The sequence below is a fragment of the Xyrauchen texanus genome, chromosome 37 (assembly GCF_025860055.1).
Source record: "Xyrauchen texanus isolate HMW12.3.18 chromosome 37, RBS_HiC_50CHRs, whole genome shotgun sequence".
Classification (NCBI taxonomy): Eukaryota; Metazoa; Chordata; class Actinopteri; order Cypriniformes; family Catostomidae; genus Xyrauchen; species Xyrauchen texanus.
In genome coordinates, this window is record NC_068312.1 from 7,860,434 (window position 1) to 7,881,766 (window position 21,333).

Consider the following 21,333-nt stretch of genomic DNA (forward strand, 5'->3'; position numbering starts at 1 on the left):
TTGGGGGATTTCTTTTTTATATATCACGCACAAATTATTGTTAATAATATATTTAAAAGGTTGTACATAATGTTGTAAAACTGTCTCCAATAAGACATAAATCGTCCCGAGATTTGAATGCAGCTCAATGGAGGATTCCTTTTTTTTCTGAGCTGTAAAGCGCCCTCTGGAGGACCCTCTGTGTCTCATAGCAACAGTAACATATGCCACCCAAGGACACCGTCAAAACACTTCTGTCCATACCGGCCTCCGTAGTTTTGTCTGTTGTTGAAGTTTGCACTCACACCAAAACGAGTATCCTACCAACCTTCACAAAGTAAAAGTTTGTTTAGTTAATTTAAACCGCTACTCACACCGACATTTCGTCACTTTTAGATAAGGCACGTCGTGAAAACTAGCAGGCTTTCCCTGTTGCTAGCACGAACTAACCATAACACTATTTCCAAGCATAGTGCTGCCTACCTTGGTAGCATTTTAGGGATCATTGCCGCAAGAAATGACCAAAAAATATTTTGTAGTCGCTAAACAAATTGATCTTCTGAAGGCTGGTCTTCAGCGAGCTCGAGCTGCACATCAAATCCAAACGAATCGATTATTTACTAAACCTCTTTGTCAAGTGCATTACCAAAGTATACCAAAAGAATCGTTTTGCAAGTCAATCAATGCAAATGACAGGTGTTTTAATAGTTTATTTGAGTGCATTATACTTACTAGATTATACTATAGATATGCTTATGCATGCTACAAGAGGTGCCTCAGTTATTGATAGCACTGATTCATAACTGAAGAGAGAAAGTCATATGGGTTTGGAAGAAAATGAGAATGAATAAATGATGAGGGTGAACTATTCCTTTAAAAAACATGATAATGTGCTTAATGTGTTGGTTGTGTTATTGGCAGGTACAGTTAACATCAGCAATGATTTCAGTACCCATCACAGCATCACGTTTCACTCTGCTGCAGGTTGACTCTGATTCGGACAGTGATTCAGATGCAGGATAGCCAAAGGCTGGTCATGGAGCAGGGAAGCCCTGCTCTGGGAAATCTCCCAGTGGGAAGAGCAACCAAAACAACGACAAGAAGAAAGCGAAGAAGAAAGAGAAGAAGAGACGAAAGAAGGAACAACAGCAAAGTGAAGCCAATGAGGTGAATGAAGCTGTAACAGCAACAAAACACAATACAAACTTGACCTTGTTGTTCATTTATGGCTGCTGAGACCCATATTAATGTACATGTATAATGTATAGTTTTGACCCTAAATCTTCACTTTCACGTTCACTTTTATGTAAAAGTGAAAGTGGAGATCTAGAATTAAAAAAGGACGTACATTTTAATCTGTTCCTCACCCAAACCTATTATATCACTTCTGAAGATATGGATTTAACCACATAAATGGATTACTTTTATATTTCCTTTATGTGATTTTTGGAGCTACAAAAGTCTGATCACCATTCACTTGCATTGTATGGACCTAGAGTGTGAAGATATTTTCTAAAATCCTTCATTTGTGTTCAGCAGAAGAAAGAAAGTCATACACATCTGAGATGGCTTGAGAGTGAGTGAATGATGGGAGAACTTTCATTTTTGGATGAATTATCCCTTTAATTGAAATAGTCTGTTATTTACTGGCTCCTATGCTGTTGTTTATTCTTTGGAACATAAAAGGAGAAATTTTAAAGAATCTTTATTTGGCTCTTGCCATACAAATTATAGTTAGCTGTGACCACAGCTATCGAGCTCCACAAAAAATAAATAAAAACCCATAAAAAGTGTCCTTGACTTGTGCGCTGTATTCAAAAACTTGTGATCATTTTGTGTGAGGACCAGACTGAAATTTAAATTATTGAATGTTTGTTGCATGTGGCCAGATTATTTTCTTTCTTTTTATATTTTGCTTATGCAATATTATACTTTTAGTCAATTATAATCAGCTCTGAAGTCATATTCATGTACTCATTTATACCCTAAATGTATGCTGGAATATTAAGTCATTCTCTTGTATGAGAGTTCATGTGACCTCCAGAGTCGGAGTCAGATAGACCTTTTTGTCTGTTTTTTATGCTTTTATTATCTATGCTTTATTGAATTTATACTTATTTATGCTTTATTGTTAATCTTTGTGCAGTTGAGAGACACATGATGTCTATATGCTTTGCTTATCTTGCTGAGCTCAGATACTTGCAGTTGAAATCAGAAATTTACATACACTTAGGTTGTATACACAAAACTCATTTTTTAACCACTCCACAGATTTAATATTAGCAAACTATAGTTTTGCAAGTCGTTTAGGACATCAACTTTGTGCATGACACAATTGATTGATTTTTGGTTACACCATAATCACACATTTTGGATTTTATTTTGGACTCTTGTACTTCTGTCAGGTGCCTGTCACAGTAAAGAAAGAGTAAAAACTTTTCCACCACCTTAGTTATTGGTTTTGACAAAATCGGACAACCTCTAATAATTGCTATTATTAATAATATTATTATTTGTTTATTTATTTAGTTTTGTTCACCTGATATCGTCATGAAAATAGCCATAGAATCTGTCATGCCGTTAAAAGCAAACAACAAACAAATGCATAATGTGAGTCTTTGTTGTTATCTCCCCGCAGCTCCGGAGTTTGGCCTTTAAGAAGATCCCTCAGAAGTCTACAACACCCCCCTCCACGCTTACGCTGCAGGATTTAGCAAATGATCTGCTGAACCCAGCGGCTGTCCATCCTAAGTCAACACCACAGGAGAACTGGCAGGAGTGGAAACAGAGAGATGAACAGGTACAACTTTCTCAGGAAACCAAAGAATTTTTCTCAGTGTGCCTTGACATTTTTCTACTTGCTCTTTTCAAACATATTTGTGTTTGTTACAGCTGACCAGTGAATTGTACGAGGCAGACCTGGAGAAGGCCTTGATGCTGAGTAAACTGGAATTAGAACAAAAGGTGCAGTAAATCATATGTCTGTTTCCCAAGTACTTTAACCTCCAAATGAACCACACCATATCCCTGGCATGATTTGTTTACCATCCAGCACACTACAACAAATGGGCCATGAGGCCTTTGCAGGCCTTTTATGAAGTTAAAGGAAAAGTTCACCCATTAATGAAACTTCTCTCATGTACTCACCCTAATGCCAGCCCAGATGTGTATGATGTTCTTTCATCTGCTGAACACAAGCAAAGGTTTTTAGAAGAATATCTCAGCTCTCTTGGTCCTCACAATGCAAGAGAATGGTGTCCAAAAAGCACATAAAGGCTGTTTCTGTTTCTCACCCACACCTTTCATATCACTATTGAAGACATGGATTACTTTTATGCTGCCTTTCTTTGCTTTTGGAGCTTCAGGCTTCTGGTCACCATTAACTTGCATTGTGAGGACCAATAGAGCTGAAATATTCTTCTAAAAATCTTTGTTTTGTTCAGCAGAATAACGTCATACACATTTGGGATGGCATGAGGGGGAGTAAATTATGAGAGATTGTATCACTTTTTGGGTGAACCATTTATTTAACTGTATCAATGGAGTGTGTTTTGTATACCAGTTGATGGAATATGTATATTGTTGCAATAAACATTGAAAATGGACTGAAACATTGGGCAGTGCAATGCAATTACATGAAGATTGTAGCAGACGTGGTGTAAAGGGATACTTCAACCAAAAAATATTAATCGTGTCTTTTATATGCCCTCATGCTGTTTCAAACAAATACAAATAGAACAACACAGGTGTAACTACTATGCCCCCTTGTGGCTTTTGTAAAGTATTACAACTACGAAAACTCTTTGTAGGATGGTCAAACTACTACTAAAACTGAATTAAACTAGTTCAGTGCTCATTTAAAATACTTCTTGAATCATGTTTAGCATTTTCCAAATTTGTTTAACTCTTGTAATCTGGTCTCTCAACAGGATGTTGAAAAAACAGAGACGACGTCACCAAAGGCCAAGACAGGAGGGAAAAAAGACAGGAAAAAGAATCAGCTGGGGAAGGACAAACGAGTGACCGTGTCTCTCAAAGACTTCCAGCAGGAGGGCACTATGGGTGAGAGAGCTGTTCTGTTACTGTACATCTGTTTGAGAGACATGAGCCATTCTAACTCACTGTCTCTATTGCAGATCAGCAGAAGAGGCCTGACAGAGAGGTGTGTCTTCATTGGCTTCTATCGTTCATTGTTCGGGTGACAAGAGCGCAAGATGACAGTGTCTGTTGTGTTCTTCACATTGCAATGGCAGGAAAAACAAAAGCCAAGAAGCCGTAACACAGCGATTTCACAACGGATGACTGTAGCATGATCTTATTACGTAATTTATTACTTGGGTAGTTTTATTCGTATAACGAAAATGCCTTTTCTTTAAATTTTTTTTTATACCTTCTTTCAATGTGATCAGAATCCGTTCCTGACCACCTCCGAATGTGGTTTCAGTGATCTGATCACGGTCCAATGACATTGCATCTTGGGTGCCTTTACACCTGTTATTTAATGTGGTCAAGTGCTATCCATTAGCCAAAAACGCATGTTCATGCAAGACGTACTTCATGCAAGACATACTGTGAATGGGGCCTATGAGGCACCAAACTTGGGCAAAGAAAACAAACTGTTTTAGAGAAATGGTGGTATCATGGAGGCCTGAGCTGCCACAGCAGAATTAAATGTACGAACCTAAAGTTGATGAATTAAAGGAATATTTGTACCACTTTATATTATTTGTCTTTAACTACTATGCACTAGCATTAAAATACATATGATACAAAGTACTAATTGTGCAACTACATGATCTGCAAAATTCTCACAAGATTCTCATTTGTTGCTACTGCGGTTGAGGCACGGGTAGGTTTAGGAGTAGGATTTGGGGTTAGGGGTAAGATTGTCAGTGTAACCTCAAATGTAATTAAGTGCAGTTACTTTTTACAGTACTGTGATAAAATATTTGAAAATACCCCTTCCTGATTTATTTTATTTTTGTGAATTTTTATACTAAATCTTTTTAGATCATCAAACGAGATATAACAAAACAAAGGCAATCTGAGTAAACACAAAATACAGTTTTCAAGTATATATATATATACACTCACCTAAAGGATTATTAGGAACACCATACTAATACTGTGTTTGACCCCCCTTTTGCCTTCAGAACTGCCTTAATTCTACGTGGCATTGATTCAACAAGGTGCTGAAAGCATTCTTTAGAAATGTTGGCCCATATTGATAGGATAGCATCTTGCAGTTGATGGAGATTTGTGGGATGCACATCCAGGGCACGAAGCTCCTGTTCCACCACATCCCAAAGATGCTCTATTGGGTTGAGATCTGGTGACTGTGGGGGCCATTTTAGTACAGTGAACTCATTGTCATGTTCAAGAAACCAATTTGAAATGATTCGAGCTTTGTGACATGGTGCATTATCCTGCTGGAAGTAGCCATCAGAGGATGGGTACATGGTGGCCATAAAGGGATGGACATGGTCAGAAACAATGCTTAGGTAGGCCGTGGCATTTAAACGATGCCCAATTGGCACTAAGGGGCCTAAAGTGTACCAAGAAAACATCCCCCACACCATTACACCACCACCACCATCCTGCACAGTGGTAACAAGGCATGATGGATCCATGTTCTCATTCTGTTTACGCCAAATTCTGACTCTACCATCTGAATGTCTCAACAGAAATCGAGACTCATCAGACCAGGCAACATTTTTCCAGTCTTCAACTGTCCAATTTTGGTGAGCTCTTGCAAATTGTAGCCTCTTTTTCCTATTTGTAGTGGAGATGAGTGGTACCCGGTGGGGTCTTCTGCTGTTGTAGCCCATCCGCCTCAAGGTTGTGCGTGTTGTGGCTTCACAAATGCTTTGCTGCATACCTCGGTTGTGTACAGTATATACTATTAAACTTAATAGCTGGTGGTGCCACCTTTAGCAGCAACGACTGCAACCAAATGCTTCTGATAAATGGAGATCAGTCTTTCACAACGCTGTGGTGGAATTTTGGCCCACTCTTCTTTGCAAACTGCTTTAGTTCAGCCACATTGGAGGGATTTCCAGCATGAACTGCCCATTTAAGGTCCTGCCACAGCATCTCAATTGGGTTCAAATCAGGACTTTGACTAAGCCACTCCAAAATTTTAGTTTAGCTTCTTTTGAGCAATTCAGAGGTGGATTGGTGGAACTCCTATGCTTTGGATCATTGTCTTGCTGCATAATCCAATTGTGCTTGAGCTTCAACTCATAGACTGATGTGTTAGAAGTTCTCCTTTAGGATTTTCCGGTAGAGAGCAGAATTCAAGTTTTCCTCAATTATTGCCAGTCACCCTGGCCCTGAAGCAGCAAAGTATCCTCACACCATCACCACCATGCTTAACCGTATGTCTGATAGAGCTTGAGAGGTCCTGCAAAGAAGAGTGGGAGAAACTGCCCAAAAATAGGTGTGCCAAGCTTTTAGCATCATACACAAAAAGACTTGAGGCTGTAATTGGTGCCAAAGATACTTCAATAAATTATTGAACAAAGGCTGCGAATACTTATTTAAATTTATTTTTTATAAATTTGCAAAGATTTCAAACAAACTTCTTTCACTTTGTTATTATGGGGTATTGTTTGTAGAATTTTGAGGAAAATAATGAATTTAATCCATTTCATAGTCTGTAATATAACAAAATGTGGAAAAAGTGAAGCACTGTGAATACTTTCCGGATGCAGTGTATTTGAATAAAACGTTTCCTCATTATTTCTGGCATAGTGCGCTACTGGGTGAGACCTTTTAGCCAACTTCATGCTGCTGAAAAAGTCCTTTTTAGGTGCTGATTTGATGGAATAGTGCTGGCAGTAAACAGGTCTGTGTGTGTCTAGTCCAGCTGAACCCCATTATGAATGCAGTTTCATAGATTTAGGGCTTTAGTAACTAAGGGCCAAATACTTTTTTACACAGGCCCAGATGGGATTGGATAACTTTTTTGCTTTAATAAATAACATTATAATTTAAAAACTGTATTTTGTATGTACTCTGATTGTTTTGTGTTAGATTTTGTTTGAATTTTTCAAACAATTTAGTATGAGATGTACACAACAACAGAAGAAATCAGGATGGGGGCAAATACTTTTTCACAGCACCGAATGCAATTACAATGCAACAACATGTATGGAAATAATAAGTACATTGTATCAAATGCTTAAAGAAATATTCCAGGTTCAGTACAAGTTAAGCTCAATTGAAAGCATTTGTGGCATAATTTTGATTACCACAAAAATTCATTTTTGACTCGCCTCTCTATTTCTTAAAAAAAAGCTAAAATCTGGGGTGCAGTGAGGCACTTACAATGGAAGTGAATGTGGGTCCAATTTTTGAATGTTAAAATACTCACTGTTTCAAAAGTATTACCACAAGACATCAATACAATAAGCATGTAAACATGATTTTGGTGTGATACAATCGCTGCCTAGCCTTTTCTGTGTAAAGTTATAGTCAATTTTGCAACTTTGTTGCCATGACGATGGAATGTCAACAACCTCTTTACCCCTCAAATGACTTTAAAGCTAAAATAATGTTTAAAAGAAGAATTCTTGTAAGGGCTTTTATAAAATTATAAGCTTCACATTTCTGCTTTTACACCCTCCATAGATTGGCCCATTCACTTCCATTGTAAGTGCCTCTATGGAAACCAGATATTTTTCTTTTTTAAATAAAAGGATGAACAAGTCGAAATAAAGTTTTGTGGTAATCAACATTATGCCATAAATGCTGTCGATTTCGCTTAACTTGTATTGAGGCCAGAATATTCCTTTTATGGTAATACATTTAGCTAATGCTAAATATAGTGCAAACTATTAAAGTTGTATAAAGAAACAAGTTTATGAAATGCTAGTATGTTCAGATCCAGTCTTCATAATCAAAAGTATACTTTTACGTACTTTCAGAACAAAGTATGTGAATTGGGATTAAGCTGCTCCTTGCCAATAAATGCCAGGTGAATTAATCTCGGGCCCATTGACTTCTATAGTGCCTCTCAATAACTGTGGTTTCTGCTTTTTTTTTGTTTTCATTAACACCACAAATGCCTGTCGATTAAGCTTAACTTATATTGAGCCTGCAACATTCCTTTTAAATAGTTAAAGTTTGGCCATTTTGAGACCATCAGCACTGACTGATAACTGGGCTGCTTGCTTGGCCAATTGACAGAAGTGTTTGTTGATCTTTTTGGCAATTCTGATACTGTGTCTATCAAGGACTTTGTAAATGGATGATACACAAGTAAATATTGTGGAAAATAAGAGCTCATTTCAGCAATTTTGTGCATTTGCCAGCATTATTCATGTGTATATCTACATTATATTGGTTTTTGCCATCCTGTTCTCCTGATACATGGACAAGCCTTTGAAAAACCCGGTCAGCCACTTGTCTTAACCTCAATTCTACAACACGGCAGGTTTTTTATTTTATATTGTATGCAGCTGCACAATAGTCATATTTATTTATTTTTTTCTGTAAAGATTGCAGTTGTACTTTCAAGACCTCTTACTTTTCTTGCGTTTATTACTTATTCCTTATTTATTACTTATTATACTTAGAGTGGTGTGTGGCGTAGTGGGCTAAAGCACATAACTGTTAATTAGAAGGTTGCTGGTTCGATCCCCACAGCCACCACCATTGTGTCCTTGAGCAAGGCACTTAACTCCAGGTTGCTCTGGGGGGATCAAATCAAAATCAAATCAAATCACTTTATTGTCACACTACCATGTACACAAGTGCAACAGTAGGTGAAATTCTTGTGTGCAGTTCCGAGCAACATAGCAGTCATGACAGTGACGAGACATATACCAATTACAATAAACAACATATTTACAAAAGACAATTTACATATCAAATGTACACATACTTACACAAAACAATTTACAAATCAGATGTACACATACTTACACAACACAATAATTATATACAATGCAGAATATAGAACAGAATATACAATACAATACAATAAGTGGGAGTATATGAAATATATATGTGTATATATATATATAGCAGTTGTATTGAGGAGAATATGTTGACAGTCCAGTGTGAGATTATAGATGAATAAAGTGCAGTGCTAATTATTGATCCTGATAGATCAAGTGTTCAACAGTCTGATTGCTTGGGGAAAAAGCTATCATGTAGTCGGCTGGTGCGGGTCCTGATGCTGCGATACCGCCTGCCTGATGGTAGCAGTGAGAACAGCCCATGACTTGGGTGACTGGAGTCTCTGATGATCCTCCGAGCTTTTTTCACACACCGCCTGGTGTATATGTCCTGGAGGGAGGGAAGCTCACCTCCGATGATGTTCCTGGCAGTTCGCACCACCCTTTGCAGGGCTTTGCAGTTGTGCGCGGTGCTATTGCCGTACCAGGCGGTGATGCAGCCAGTCAGGATGCTCTCTACAGTGCTGGTGTAGAACCGTAGTGAGGATGTGGTGGTTCATTCCAAACTTCCTCAGCCGCCTCAGGAAGAAGAGGCGCTGGTGAGCCTTCTTCACAACGGCCTCAGTGTGGACGGACCATGTGAGTTCCTCAGTAATGTGGACACCGAGGAACTTGAAGCTGCTGACTCTCTCCACCGGTGCTCCATTGATGGTGATGGGGCTGTGTTCTCCGCCTTTCTTCCTGAAGTCCACAACAAGCTCCTTGGTTTTACTGACGCTGAGGGAGAGGTTGTGCTCCTGACACCAGCGTGTCAGAGTGTGCACCTCCTCTCTGTAGGCTCTTTCATCATTGTCAGTGATCAGACCTACCACCGTCGTGATCGCCAGCAAACTTAATGATGGCATTGAGCTATGTGTTGCCACACAGTCATGTGTGTACAGGGAATACAGGAGTGGGCTGAGAACACAGCCCTGCGGGGCTCCAGTGTTGAGGGTCAGTGATGAGGAGGTGTTGCTGCCCATTCTAACCACCTGACGTCTGCCTGACAGGAAATCCAGGATCCAGCTGCACAGCGAGCTGTTTAAGCCCAGAGCCCGGAGTTTCTCATCAAGCTTGGAGGGCACTATGGTGTTGAATGCTGAGCTGTAGTCTACAAACAGCATTCTCACATATGTGTTCCTTTTTCCAGGTGGGAGAGAGCAGTGTGTATTGTAGATGCAATGGCATCATCAGTGGAGCGGTTGTTGCGGTAGGCAAACTGCAATGGGTCCAAAGAGGGGGCAGAACAGAGCAGATGTGATCTCTGATTAACCTCTCAAAGCATTTGCTGATGATGGGGTCAGAGCAACAGGACGCCAGTCATTTAAGCATGTGATTATAGCTTGCTTCGGAACAGGCACAATGGTTGATGTTTTGAAGCATGTGGGGACTACAGACAGGGAGAGGGACAGATTGAAAATGTCCGTAAAAACACCAGCCAGTTGATTCGCAAGACGCTTCTGATGACGCTGCCCGAATGCCGCCTGGACCCGCGGCTTTACGGATGTTCACCCGTCGGAATGATCGGGTTACATCCACAACAGAGACGGAGAGTGAATCAACCTCTGTAGCGTCAGTCGCGAGTGCACTCTCCGCGAGGGCAGTGTTACTGTCCTCAAAACGAGCATAAAATGTATTAAGTTCGTCCGGAGAGATGCAGCGGTGTTCATGGCGGAGACTTTATTCCGCTTGTAGTCCGTGATTGTGTTAATTCCCTGCCACATACTTCTGGAGTCAGTGGTGTTGAACTGACTTTCAAGTTTGTGCCTGTACTGGCGCTTAGCTGCACTGATAGTGTTACGGAGGGCATAACTGGCTTGTTTACGCTCCTCCGTGTTAGGAGAATTAAAGCGGAGGTCCGCGCAGTGAGTGCCGCTGAACATCGCCAGTTAACCCATGGTTTCTGGTTGGGGTATATCCGTATAGTTTTGGTCGGAACAACGCCCTCTACGCACTTCCTGATGAAACACGCTACGCTGTCAGCGTAAACCTCGATGTCGTCATCAGAGGCGGACCGAACATCTCCCAGTCCGCGTGATCAAAACAGTCTTGTAGCGCAGAGTCTGATTGGTCCGACCAGCACTGGATCGTTCTGAGGGTGGGTGCTTCCTGTTTCAGTTTCTGCCTGTAAGCGGGCAGAAGCAGAACGGAAGAATGGTCCGATTTGCCAAATGGGGGCGGGGAGGGATTTGTAGCCTTCCCGGAAGGGAGAGTAACAATGATCCAAAACCCGGTCCCCTCGTGTGTTGAACTTTATGTGTTGGTGGTATTTTGGGGCGATTGCTTTGAAGTTGGGATTGTCCCTGCACTGTAAGTTGCTTTGGATAAAAGCATCTGCCAAATGTGTAAATGTAAATTTATTCTTTAAAACTTGGAGGTTTGACCATAGAAAATGTATTTCTTCTTAATAAAGATTGCTATGACAATTTCATTGATTTTGATTTAGTTGTAGTGTGTCTGCTGTCTATGGGAGTATTTTCAGGACTATTTTCAAACCAAATTGCAAGTTGTATTTGCAATTGTGTTTTCTGCTTTTGGACACATAAATTGTAACAATCCAAATGCAATTGCAAATGTTATATTACCGTTTGCAGTTTCATTTACACAAACATACAAAGTCTGCCAAATTTCAATTGGAAAAGCAAATTCCATTTGCAGTTGCATTTTCTATGTCTTACGAGTTATGTAGACCTGTCATATTGAAAAATCAATATAATTACCTAATTTGCTATTTCACTTCCTCGGTGTCCCGTATCAAGCCTGCCCAAATTCAAATGGAATCGCAGTTACATTTCCGATGCCTTACAGAGACAACTGTCAATCCGTTTTGGGGTGAAAGTTTATACTGTGGGGCGTGTTTGTAATTGGAAGTGACGTCAATCACAATTGACCACATTTTAGATCACCTGCCACCTTGCTGTCAGCGGCCAAGAAGGAGATGTGCGTTTTATTTTCTGCTTTTGTTACGTTTTATTTCCGCTGTCTTTTGTAGGTAAGATATAAGGAAGTGAAGGCCAGAAATGCTCAGCTGCTTAAAATGCTGCAGCAGGGAGAGAGTGAGTACATAACGTATTTGCGAAATTAAATCTGTTTTTTTATTCTTGGTGCTAATTTAATTTGCCCTTTTGATTCAGTGAAGGACAAAGCTGAGATTCTACTGCAGGTGGAGGAGCTCCTGAATATGAAAGAGGAGTTGTCCTCACAGGTGAGTGTCTGTGCATTCCCATGTTTTCAGTTTGGCAAATGTTGTGCAAGATACCAAAAGAGAATAAAGAATATTTCACACTCTGGGAACAGTAGTGGCTGCTCTTGTGATAAGAGTTGTTGCTGTAATATTTTTGGAGTACCAAAATGTGTTTCTCCTTTCCAGGTGGCATAACTGCATGCGGCTCTTGAACAGGAGAGGTCAAAGGTGAAAGGCTTACAGTCAGAACAACCAAAACATCAGGTGATGACATGTCCAAACCTATGTGCTTTCTTTTCCTGACCAGAAAAGGTATGGAGACAGACACAGGGCAGTGAAGATATAAATGAAGACCTTAGCAAGCACTAGAGAGAGCAGCTGATGCAGCAAAAGGTGGAAAAATAGAAAACTCTGACTTAAGGAATAAATTATACTAGACTGGACATTTCCTGCTAGACAGTAGCATCTGTGTAGCTTTTGCAAACCAAAAGGAAAAAATAAATAATGATAATAAGTACAAATAAAAAATAAAAGGAGCTTATCTTTAGCATCATGAATATGCTCTATTTATATTCATAAGCCTACTTTTTCTAACTATTCCTAGAGCGTATGTCGATCTGGACGAAATTTGTCATGCGTCATCTAGTGACAATCTAGACAAAATGTTATTAAAAGCTTTTTCATAGACCACACCGTTCGCAAATAATGCTTCAACGAATTTGACCTTGAGAATGCCAAAATGGACGTGAGGCTATAACTATGCAATGCATTAGCGTATTGACACGAGACTTACTAAATATTATAACAGGCATGCCCTGAGGGTGCCGGCAGTGTTTCCCCACAGTGCCACTTAGTGGTCAGGAGAAATGAAAAATGGCTATAGTTTGCCCTACAATTATGAGATTGGTCTCATTCGATTCTGTGGGTCATGCCGAGTATGTTGATACCCAATTTTCCATACTTCCTGTCTGCCAGTTCTCGAATAGCGCACCATCAAATAGATGACACAACGCCAAAAAGGAATGGAGGCTGTATCTTAGCAAGGCTTTAATGTTTGGAAACAAAACTTGGTATAACTCTATTATACCATCATTTCTAAACTTTATATTTGTCCTCATGATCATGTCCTGGGATTCCATGTGAAGTTGAAGGGTGGCACTAACTAGAGGTCAAAAGCTATAAAAATAGTTTACATCATATTTCTAGAAATACACTTCAAACAGCTTGATTTAATATAAGGTTTTTCGTCTCATTGGATAATTTGGCTATGCTTGCTTATTTGCTTACTCTGCTTCTTAAGCGCTTGAACCTTGTTAATCCCTGCTTGCAGCTATATACATATATATATATATATATATATATATATATATATATATATATATATATATATATATATATGTGAAGATGTCTTCAAAAATAATGACATACATAGTTTTCATTTATTAATTTAAATCATACAAAGTCCAGTAAACGAAAAAAAAACCTAAATCAATATTTGGTGTAACCACCTTTACATTCAAACAAGCACCAATTCTCCAAGTTACACCTGGATACAGTTTTTCTTGGTTGTTGGCAGATAGGATGTTCCAAGCTTGGAGAATTTGCCTCAGTTCTTCTATTTATTTAGGCTGTATCAGTTGCTTCTGTCTCTTGTAGTCCCAGACTGACTCAAAATTCAGTGGGGACAATGCCTTCTGTTGCAGGGCTCCCTGATCTTCTATTCTATTAGCAAAAGAAATGTTTGGGAGTCTAAAATGTATATTTTCTATTGACACACTAAAGCTGAAAATATAAATAACCACCCTAAGAGTTTTGCACAGTATTGTGTGTGTGTAAAAAAATATTTTATATATATATATATATATATATATATATATATGCTGACAGCCAAAAGTGGAATAATGTACAGATTTTGCTCTTATGGAAAGAAATTGATACTTTTATCACATTGTATATTCAGGACATTAATAATGTGAAAAATTACTATTACAATTAAAAAAATGTAAACAAATAAACTACTACAAAAAGTTCTCCACATGCAGCAATAACAGCTTTGCAGATCCTTGGCATTCAAGCTTGTCCAGATGACATTTCACCCCACACTTCCTGTAGCACTTGCCATAGATGTGGCTGTCTTGTCGGGCACTTCTCACGCACCTTAAATTCTCGCTGATCCCACAAAATCTCAATGGGGTTAAGATCCGTAACACTCTTTTCCAATTATATGTTGTCCAATGTCTGTGATTCTTTGCCCATTATAACCTTTTCTTTTTGTTTTTCCATTTCAAAATTGGCTTTTATTTGCAATTCTTCCCATACTGCACCCCTGAGTCTTCTCTTTACTGTTGTACATGAAACTGGTGTTGAGCGGGTAGAATTCAATGAAGCTGTCAGCTGAGGACATGTGATACATCTATTTCTCAAACTAGAGACTCTGATGGACTTATCCTCTTGTTTAGTTGCACATCTGGCCTTCCACATCACTTACTGTCCTTGTTAAGAGCCAGTTGTCCTTTGTCTTTGAAGACTGTAGTGTACACCTTTGTATGAAATCTTCAGGTTTTTTTGGCAATTTCAAGCATTGTGTAGCCTTCATTCCTCAAAACAATAATTGACTGACGAGTTTCTAGAGAAAGCTGTTTATTATTTTTTTGCCATTTTTTTTTACCTAATATTGACCTTAAGACATGCCAGTCTATTGCATACTATGGCTACTCAGAAACAAACACAAAGTTAAGTTTAATTTAATGAACCAAATATCTTTCGGCAGTGTTTGATTTAATGGCAAGTGATTTTCCAGTCCAAAATTAGCAATTTAGCATGATTACTCAAGGATAAAGTGTTGGATTGATGGCTGCTGGAAATGGGGTCTGTCTAGATTTGATAAAAAATGACTTTTTCAAATAGTGATGGTGCTGTTTTTTTACATCAGTAATGTCCTGACTATACTTTTTGATCAGTTGAATGCCACTTTGTTGAATTAAATTACCAATTTCTTTCTGAAACAGCAAAATCTGTACATTATTCCAAACTTTTGGCCGACAGTGTATACAGTGGATACAAAAAGTCTACAAACCCCTGTTAAAACAGCAGGTTTTTGTGATGTAAAAAATGAAACAAAGATAAATCATATCAGACTTTTTGCAACTTTAATGTCAAATTTACAACCTATGCAATGCCACTGAAAACCAAAGTGACACATTTCAGAGAATAAAAAAAATAAACTTAACTGCATAAGTGTGCACACCCTTTTATAATTGGGTATGTGGCTGTTTTCAGAATCAACCAATCATCAAGCTCATGTGAAATAGTACAATCCTGTCTTCTCCAAATAAATCTTCTTCTGACATCTTCTTGGTTGCATGCTACTACAAGAGCCATGGGCCACATAGAGCTTACAAAGCATCAACGGGATCTCATTGTCAAAAGGTATCGCTGAGGTGAGGGCTAAAAAATGTTTTCCAAGGCATTAGATGTACCATGGACAAAGTGAAGACAGTCATCAACAAGTGGAGAAAGTATGGCACAACAGTGACATTATCATGAACAGGACGTCCCTCCAAAATGTATAAGAAGAGAAAGAGAAAACTGGTCAGGGAGGCTGTCAAGAGGCTTACAGCAACATTAAAGGAGCTGCAGCTCTTTCTTCTCTTTCCTGTATTCTTCAACAGTCTGGGCTATGGGGTAGTGTGGCAAGATGCAAGCCTTTTCTGATGAAAAGATAACCAAGTTTGAACTTTTTGCCAAAAATTGTAAAAAGTATGTTTGGTGCAAAAACAATACCGCACATCAGCAAAAGATCACCATACCCACAGTGAAGCATGAAGGTGGTGGCAGCATACTGCTTTGGGGCTGCTTTTCTACAGCTGGAACTGGGGCTTTAGTGCAGGTGGAGGGAATCATGAATAGCTCCAAGTACCAGTCAATTTTGGCACAGAACCTTCTGGCATCTGCTAGAAAACTGAAAATGAAGAGATCTTTCAGCATGACAATGATCCAAAGCACACATCCAAATCAACAAAAGAATGGCTTCAGCAGAAAAAGATTCATGTTTTGGAATGGACCAGCCAGAGCCCAGACCTGAATCCTATAGAAACTCTGTTGGGGGACCTGAAGAGGGCCGTACACAGGAGATGCCCTCGTAATTTGACAGATCTTGAGCGTTTTTGCAAAGAAGAGTGGGAAAATATTCCCAAGTCAAGATGTGCCAAGCTAATAGTACTCCTATCCAAACCGACTGAGTGCTGTAATAAAATCAAAGGGTGCTTCAACTAAGTCTTTGTTCAGGGATGTGCACACTTATGCAGTTAGATTATTAAGTTTAGATTTTTTCTCTGAAATGTGTCACTTTGGTTTTCAGTGGCATTGCATGGGTTGTAAATTTGACATTAAAGTTGCAAAAAGTCTGATATGATTTGTCTTTGTTTCATTTTTTACATCACAAAAACCTGCTGTTTTAACAGGGGTTTGTAGACTTTTTGTATCCACTGTATACACTGGCAGCCAAAAGTTTGGAATAATGTACAGACTTTGCTGTTTCGGCAAGAAATTGGTAATTTAATTCACAAAAAATTCTGTTATGATTTATCTTTGTTTCATTTTTTACAATTGGTGTGTAGACTTTCTATATACGAATTTGGGGAATGTGCTTCATTCATATACAAAGAGTATCACAACAATAATTCTAATTTTCTTTATGCAAGATTATTTTTCATTTCTTTTGATTTTGGGGTGAAGTTTGACTTTATTATGATTGTCTCATCAATATCTGCATTATATTGTTTAATTGAACACATCCTTCAACAGAAAACTAATTTGTTGTTACCAGTTTGTTGATTGATAGTTGATGTATTTACAGGGGAACCGAAAGGGGAAGAAAGCGTCAGACGGGGATTTATGAATATCGCACTTAAAAAGAAATAGACAGCTTGAATGCTCCACCTCCTTTGTCAGGCTGCTAATATCTTTATGGCTTAAAACACAGCCTCACTCATACAAAAGCTTCTCACCATTTCTTTGAAACCATAGCTCTTGTCATCATACGCATCCTTTGAATTCACTTACTGCTACATAATCCTGTTAATCTGATCACTCTGACTTATGGTAAAATCATCCTTATACTGTATTATATTATTACAGGGCAACCTCTGATGTTACAATGAGGTTTCATGTTTCTGTTGTCTGTAATGGACTCCCATCAATTAGTGCCACTGCTTCTAATCTACTGCGGTTCTGTGCACTATAAATGAAAGACTGAATCTTGAGTCGTTTTCAATAAAAAGACTAACCTACTTTTTCAAAGTGTGATGGATATTTGTGCATGAATTACACAGGTCTCTGCAACTGTCTTCAGTCCACAAACTCCACTCAGTCAACACATGAAGTTTATAGCTGGCTGTGCATAAACAAAAGGATTGATTAAATATTTTATATATTTTTTCTTAATATTTGAGACACATGTACTGTATATATGAATATGGGCATACATATGCTAAAGTACATAACTTATTATTAACCTGTGGCTGCAAATGCCCTGACAAAAAAACATTTACCATGGTAATTACAAATTATGCCAATGGCAAAATGTTATGCTTTTAACCATCATTTAAATAAATAAAATAAAATATGAAAGCTTCTTACACTGGATGGAATTTGAAATTATTTGTGAAACAGTAGTAGCTATGTTAGGTGACTACGGTTGCCATGGTATAACTCCAACTACTAAAACATTTGGACAGAATGGAAAAACTGAATTCTTTCTGCTATATTGACAGCACTACAACAATGCATTATTTTATGTTTTACCTTGTGAATCATGATTGCAACACAGTCCAAAAAAGTTGGGACTGTCGAGTGTTTACCATTGTCTTCTAATATCACTTAAGCGTTTGAGCAATGAAGTAACAAGGTTATTAAGTTTAGCAAGCAGAATTTCTCCCCATTTATCCATCATGCAGGTCTTTAGCTGTGCAGTTGCCATATTGGTGTTCAACTTCGGAGAGAAAGAGAAATGCTGTCAATGGGGAATGAATAACTCACAAAGTCTCAAATTCGTTTTAGGTAAGTTAATTGAAATGGAAATGTTTTTTTCTTCTTTTTTTCTTTTCTTTTAGGTAAGTGGAATATTCAGTGCAGATATTTCAATGATACATTCAATCACTGATGGGTGTTAACAGTACCAAAGTACCAAACTCTAGTACAATATCATAACATCTCAACACTTTTAGACTTATGTACTTCTGAAGTTTGAATGCACAAAGACAAGTAAACATCCATACAATCACTCTTGGTTCGAAGCATGAAATATTGACATGTGAAATAGTAAAGCACATGACAATAAATGTTCAACTGATTTCAGTTCAGATCTTCAAATTTAGTTGTTCACAATCAATTCAATTCAAGCATATTTCTCCAAATAAAGAAAGAGTCAGTCCAGAATTTAGTTCAATTGCTTGACTCATATTAATTTAATAAGAAAAAAATGAGAAAGAAAATCAAACAAAATGAATCAGATTTTCCTACCTCTCTGGTAATCACTAAAGTTGACCCTATTCACAGGAAAGGAATCATTTGGATGAGTCGCCTTATCCGAACACCTCCAGCATTCACAGCGTTTAGTGCAAGGACAAGTTCACATTCAGTTGTAGTGAAGATACATACATGGAGATAGAAATATGCAACAGAAGAAAGGAACCCAAGGCAGACTTATAACGGAGCACACACGTGGGGCTACTCTTGCAACGTGTGGGGCATAGTCCTCACATTAATTGTGCAATCCTTGTTAGATCCAAGTTATCCTTACAGATATCATCCTTAAATCCTCAGTTCGATGTTATCAACTCTATTTCACATTCCAGCGGGAGCTGTGATCACAGCTGTGATGATCGCATCATCCAAATAAAGCAGACAGAAAATCCTTCTTTTAATCCTTGCGGCTCTGATGTCGTGCAAAATACTCATGTGTGGTCTTCGACACAGGAGAAGTTCCCGGAAGAGGATCAACGACTGCTGCTGCTCGTGTCTCACGGCAAAATTGAGTATTCACCTCAAGCTGTTGGGAAAAATGGCGCAGGGTCAGAGTTTAATCCAATTCTGTTTTCTTATCTCTGATTGGAGGGTGTTCATTTCTAAAAAAAACATTCTCATTGCTTCTCGGTATCAATTTAGATACCGAGGTTGGTTGCTCCATCATTTCATATACATATATACTTCTCTTTCGGTAATGTTATCTTTCTTTTTCATGTCTCTCTCTCTCTCACTTTTGTCTCCTCGCTTCACCCTCTAGTAACATGGGTTACACTCTCCCCTCCTGGAGGTATGCACGTCCTGTTGCATACTCTGAGCTGTGAAATCACAGTGGGAAGGTGTTCCCTGTGTGACTCTAGGAAGGTGTCTCTAAGGAATTCTGACTCTTCCAGTGATGTAGCAAAGGCTGTACTAAGTCTGTGCAGCAAAGACTGTATAACCAAGGTAAGTTAGGGGGATACCTAATTTAGGATACTGAAATCTTTTTGGGGGTTCTTGAAAATTTTGAGAATGTCTAGGAAAAGATTCTAAATTTTTATCAACCTCTAGCTGGTCTCTTGGAATAGCAGTATCACTACACAATCAAACATCATTCCTCTCGTCTGTATCAATGGATATTTTTAGTGTTTGTTCATCCAATTCCTACAATCGTTGTGCAGGCATTAGCTCTTCCCTCTCAGGGTCATAATTCTAAAGCTCAGTTCGCTCAGGATCCCTTTTCGGTAAGGTTTTCCTTTCAGGTCCATCAGGCATCCACGGTTCCCACATCAGGTAAGTCAACCAAGATGTCTTTCAGAGGTCTCATTGGGATAGAGCGATCAACATCATCCACTGTTGCAAGTTCCATTTCAGGTAAGTTCTCTGTCATCGGTTTACCTTTTGAAGCATTTACTGGTTCTGTGTTAGAGAGAATCCTAGTTTCCATCTCTGGTAGTTGTTCAGACACACAATAATCAATTAAGTCATCCTCTGAGTCAGAACACTCATTAACGAGTTCAGTGTCCTTAGTGCCAGGGTTGTTTCGGATCTTGGTCTGCAGAATATTTTTGTCTTAACTGGTTCCTTTTGTTCATCCACTGGTAGGAATCCGCAGGGCAGCAACAAGTCACGATGAAAGGTTCAAAGTAGGCCATCTCTCTTTTCAGGTCATACCGCATACACTGGTAACTCGTTGGCTTTCTGAACTACTACGTATACATCGGATTCCCATTTATCAGCCAACTTGTGCTTCCCTCTCACTCTGATGTTCCTCACCAGGACACGATTACCCACTTCAAGGAATGAAACGATAACATACCTGTCAAATCTCCGCTTGTTTCTGCCACCTTCGAGGCATTCTCAGTCGCCACTCTGTAGCTTTCCTCCAGATGACTCTTCAGTCCTCGTAAGTATTGTGAGTGAGACTTAGCTGGACCGTCAACTGGTAAGCTAAAGGCTAAGTCTTCCACTGGGTGGAAAAAATATTCCACTGGGTTCCCTCTTGGATGATATGGAGTGCCTCTCTCCTTCCAAATACCTGCTATTTCACAGAGTTATTTTATTGTTCTCGACTCAAAGTCTGGCCCTTGATCACTGTGGAGTTTCTTTGGAAATCGATAGTGTACTAGAAAGTTGTCACACAAGCACTGGGCTAATGTCTGGGCTTTTTTTTTTAAGGGTAGGCACTGCCATGGCATATTTAGTGAAATGGATGGTCATTACAAGGATATCCTTGGTGTCACTCTGATCAGTCTCTAATGACAAGAAGTCCATTCAGACTAACTCCAAAGGCCTGCTGGTCTTAATATTCACCAATGGTGCAGCTCGTTTGGGTCCAGTTCTTTTCAACATGTAAACAGATTATGACCATGGCTTGAAGATTAGCAGGCAATGTTAGCTGATGCAACACTTTTCCTTGGTATTGCCTCTTCCTAAACAACACTCCATTCCTCAACTCCAGTTGATTACATTCTGTCATCCAAAGGGTTATGAATGAAGACTCAAGTCTCTCAGGTTTTCTCCTGGACTCCAGGTACTTAATAATCACCCTAAGTTCTGGATCGGCCCTCTGGTGTTCCTTCAGTTCCTCCTCTGACAGATTGTGAAGCACTGGAATACCATGGTTATCTTCCTTTTGAAATCCTTGAGGCATGGCATCAACATGGAGAGATAGTGACTCAATTATGGTAGCTGGAGAGTATGAAGGTTCAGAATCACCATGAG

At 39.0% G+C, this 21,333-nt stretch overlaps 1 protein-coding gene across 1 annotated transcript; it reads left to right on the forward strand.

Moving 5' to 3' along the window:
* The first annotated feature begins 423 nt into the window (after positions 1-423).
* gkap1 (G kinase anchoring protein 1) lies at positions 424-17,005 on the forward strand. Its single transcript, XM_052109333.1, is given in 9 exon segments — positions 424-1,146; positions 2,618-2,779; positions 2,872-2,943; positions 3,909-4,041; positions 4,116-4,255; positions 11,914-11,977; positions 12,056-12,126; positions 12,292-12,369; positions 16,964-17,005. Coding segments are annotated over 9 exon segments (1,047 nt in total). The 5' UTR covers positions 424-861.
* Positions 17,006-21,333: the final 4,328 nt, after the last annotated feature.